The 3,685-nt window shown below is 50.7% G+C and overlaps 1 protein-coding gene across 1 annotated transcript; it reads right to left on the reverse strand.

The window, feature by feature from the left end:
- Positions 1–645: 645 nt before the first annotated feature.
- On the reverse strand, positions 646–3,403 carry LOC123157565 (GDSL esterase/lipase At4g01130-like). Its single transcript, XM_044575847.1, has 7 exons — positions 3,398–3,403; positions 2,825–2,856; positions 2,045–2,247; positions 1,749–1,961; positions 1,520–1,671; positions 1,142–1,412; positions 646–1,017 (listed from the first exon to the last, which is right to left on the reverse strand). The coding sequence occupies exons 1-7, from the start codon at positions 3,401–3,403 to the stop codon at positions 761–763; spliced, it is 1,134 nt and encodes a 377-aa protein (XP_044431782.1). The 3' UTR covers positions 646–760.
- Between the last annotated feature and the right edge of the window lie 282 nt (positions 3,404–3,685).

Consider the following 3,685-nt stretch of genomic DNA (forward strand, 5'->3'; position numbering starts at 1 on the left):
CAACCCGCACAAACACATCTCCAACGTCCATTCCGGCTGATCCAACGGCTCACCCGACCCCGCGCGCTCCTCCCCCGTGGCGCCAACAATCCGTCCAAAACCGGGAATTTTCCCCACGAAATGCTCCAGCGGCGCGCCATCCTCAAATCCTCCCCACCCCTACTTAAGCCCTCCACCGCTCCCCCAAATCCTCACAAACCACAGCGCCGCCGCACCCACCACCACCGCTCGCCCATCCCACCCGCGCAGATGGCCCGCACGAAGCAGACGGCCCGCAAGTCCACCGGCGGCAAGGCGCCGAGGAAGCAGCTTGATGTTATGTCTGGTGAATGATACCATCCTGGGGATGATTCTTGTGCTGGAGTTTTTATGGTTGTGATTGTTCATGTCTTCATGACGATTCTTGTGCATCAGAAATTTGCAGTTGATAACTACAGTAGAGACTACATTTTTTTGTCTAATCTTTCAGTACTACATGTAGTGGTGCATTCAGAACTGGGTGCATTATAGCAGAAACAAGTCTATAACAGGACACACTTACTATTAAGCTCTTCTTTTCTGTCATTCTACACAGCTGTTAACTGACAGAATGAGTAATTTGGTGTGAGCAACACTGTCTCTGACTAAACTTGAGAAATTGGATCTTTTGCCCCACTTTACTTCTCCATTTGATCATTTGCCCTGTTATCTGACAGCGGGATAACTTGGTTTGAGCAAACAGTATCTCTGAGTAAACTTGTGCTGTGATCAGGCTATGGGGTCATGGCTGGCAAAGTTTTGAAAGATCAGAAGGCGGATACGAGTATGAACCACTCATCACTGCAGATGCTACGATATTGTTTGCAGCTTCAGTGGCATGGATTCCATCCCAGCTCACGTAGTTCTGCGGGTCTCCGCAGGCCGCCGCACTCGCAATGTTGCCCTTCACAATCTTGCTGGTGCCACAGTATAGATCTGGGTCAAAATTGTAAGCTCCACCACCGTATCCGCAGCAAGCCTTGGTCCCATACCTGAGCCCTGAAATGATCACCACCAAACCAGTTTCAGTAGTACTTGATGCTTGTAATTTCAGATATGGCTATGAACCAAACCAATTCATGTACTCGTCGGATGGCAGAAAAAGATCGGAGAGAAAGCTCACCATGAGCTTCTGGATGCCTGAACAGCTCGAGCATGACGGAATATTTGTCGACGTACATGATCGACGCTTTCTGCAGCGTCTTCCTAACCTTGGCCAAGCTGTTGTTCAGTAGTTCATTGTAGTAGACAACTGCGCTATTGTAACTTGTCATGCAGCCATACTCATCCAGATCATCGCTGCTATGTGGAAGCTCCACTAGAAAAGCCGGGTAGCACCCGATCGGCGCCATGTTAAACACCATGAATTTGCGAGCCCCGATGCTGTACAGGTCCTGCAAATAGTTGAGCAGGTGCCACACATGATGGAGTCCATCAGATTCGCCAGTTATTTTGATCATTTAAAGTAATATCAACCACCATTTGTGCTACTCCAAATTACCTGTATAGCCAACGAGATCTGGCTGATAACCGAAGGAAGCGTTTGCTTGACACTCTCGACGCCCTGCGACGCTAGGTTGGAGGTGAAATCATTCTGGCCAATGTCGATCGTGTACAGAGAGTTGCCGAAAACGTCGGGCCGGGGAAGCTGGCCTGCAAATCAAGCAAACAATGCATCTTAAATTCAGAGAATTCAGACCATGTTTTTTTTGTCAGGGGTTTTTAGTTACCACTGGTGCCGCCGGCGGCGATGGCTCTGTTGCTGAGCTCCTTCATCTGCCGGAGCTGGATGGCGAGGGAGAAGGGGCTGATGTCGGTGACGAAGAGCGACGTGTTGGGCAGCAGCGCCGTGGAGGCGAGCGTGGCGAAGTTGGCGCCGTGCCGGAAGTCGGAGCCGACGGACTGCAGGTAGGGGCCCAGCAGCGGCAGCCCCATGGCCTGAGCTGATCACCAGAGTCAAGCCGTCAGAATTATACTATCAAACGAACGGCTGGATAGAGCGGCGAGCGTAGGTACCTAGGAGTACCTATGAAGTCGATGACGAGGCGGCCGTCGGAGGCACGTCCGGCGGGCCGGCCGAAGTAGGTGACCCCGAACGGGTGCAGCTGCGCCGGGAAGGCGGCCCAGAAGCCGCCCGTGTCGGAGTTGGAGTCGCCGAAGTTGAACACGGCCGGGAACTTGCACCGCCAGCCCTCGCCGGCCGCGGCACCGATGCAGCAGCACAGCACCCTGCAGGAGCAGCCGCCACGCCGACGCGATCCTCATCTCGGGGGAGCAAAACCACGTGCGAGCGAGCTCACACACTCAGTGGCTGTGTCGTGGTGCGCGGCGTGGCAAGCTTGCCATGCTTATACAGCGGCGGTGCTGGGCTCGAGATTTGGTTGCATCTCGTACTGATCGAGTTCAATCTGTGTTTCGAAACTGGAGATATATTGTCGGGCTGGACAACAACAATGCGCTGGACAAATTCATCGTCACGGCAAATATGCACACTACACAGCTTCTTCATTTGTGATGAACTTTGAAAACAACTTCAACCAACAAGTAAGCAGCGGAATAACACAAACAACATGCACAAGTGACACAAGATTTAACGCGGAAAAACCTCCTCAACTTGAGGAGTAAAAAACCACGGCTATGGACCGACCGGTCCACGCAACTTCACTATGAGAATGATGAGTACAAAGTCTTCTCTAGAACCTCTAGAGAGATTTACAACACACTCTTCACACTGCCAACCGGCAACAGCAACAACAACCACAAAAGGCAAGATTTCAGCAAAGTAGAGTTTATACAGCTTCTGTACCCTCCAGTATTTTGCAAACTGCTCTTAAACCACTGAACCAAACAGCACCAAATTTGGCAGACAAGTAGACACACGAGTTCATGAGATCCTCTCCAAATTTCAGCTCAATCGGACATCGTTTGCCTACCCAAACTGTTCCTCTCCCAAAACTACTCTGTTCTGAAACTGCAGCAGTCAGAGCTGACAAAACCACTCTCAAATCTGATGCTCCACTGACCCAATCCTCAAACCAGCTAACCAAATCGAAGTACTCAAAGTAAGGAACGAGCTCACCAAGTTTGGGGTCTATCCAACCACATTTGAACCTCCAATCACCAGCTTGAACACTGTCTAGTCAGATGCAGCAAATCTGGACAGAACCTCTGCTTCTTCTTCTTCCTCTCTCTCAGGTTATGTTTTCTTTTGTCTCTCTCTCACTCTCACGAATGGCAGCCACCGCCAGCAAGCGGTGGAGTGGTTAGGGTTTTCTTCTTGCTTCACTTTCCTTGGAAGCGCTCTCAACCGTTGGATGCAGCGAAGATCAATGGCTGACATGTGTTGGACTTATGGGCTGATGTTGGGCTGCCAACACACCTCCATGTGGAGGGACTTAGCCCAACAAACTCCCCCTCCTGACATCATGGAGGGCCTTACTGCCTTCCGGCAGCCATGCCAGTGAGCCGGCGGCATACTTCGAGCTTTTTCCTTGTCACCACTTTAGTCAACATATCAGCCCCATTGTCATCAGTGTGAACCTTCTCAAGTTGCATTTTCTTGGAATACAACACATCTCGAATCCAATGATAACGGACTTCTATATGCTTAGACCTTGAATGAAAACTTGCATTCTTACTCAAGTGGATAGCACTTTGGTTGTCACAA

Source organism: Triticum aestivum, chromosome 7B (genome assembly GCF_018294505.1).
Source record: "Triticum aestivum cultivar Chinese Spring chromosome 7B, IWGSC CS RefSeq v2.1, whole genome shotgun sequence".
Taxonomy (NCBI): Eukaryota; Viridiplantae; Streptophyta; class Magnoliopsida; order Poales; family Poaceae; genus Triticum; species Triticum aestivum.

Coding starts and splice junctions, on each gene's coding strand:
- LOC123157565 (XM_044575847.1), bottom strand. Junction 1,672..1,748: donor CGCCGCCGGCGGCACCAGTG/GTAACTAAAAAC, acceptor CTTGATTTGCAG/GCCAGCTTCCCCGGCCCGAC. Junction 1,413..1,519: donor AGATCTCGTTGGCTATACAG/GTAATTTGGAGT, acceptor AACTATTTGCAG/GACCTGTACAGCATCGGGGC.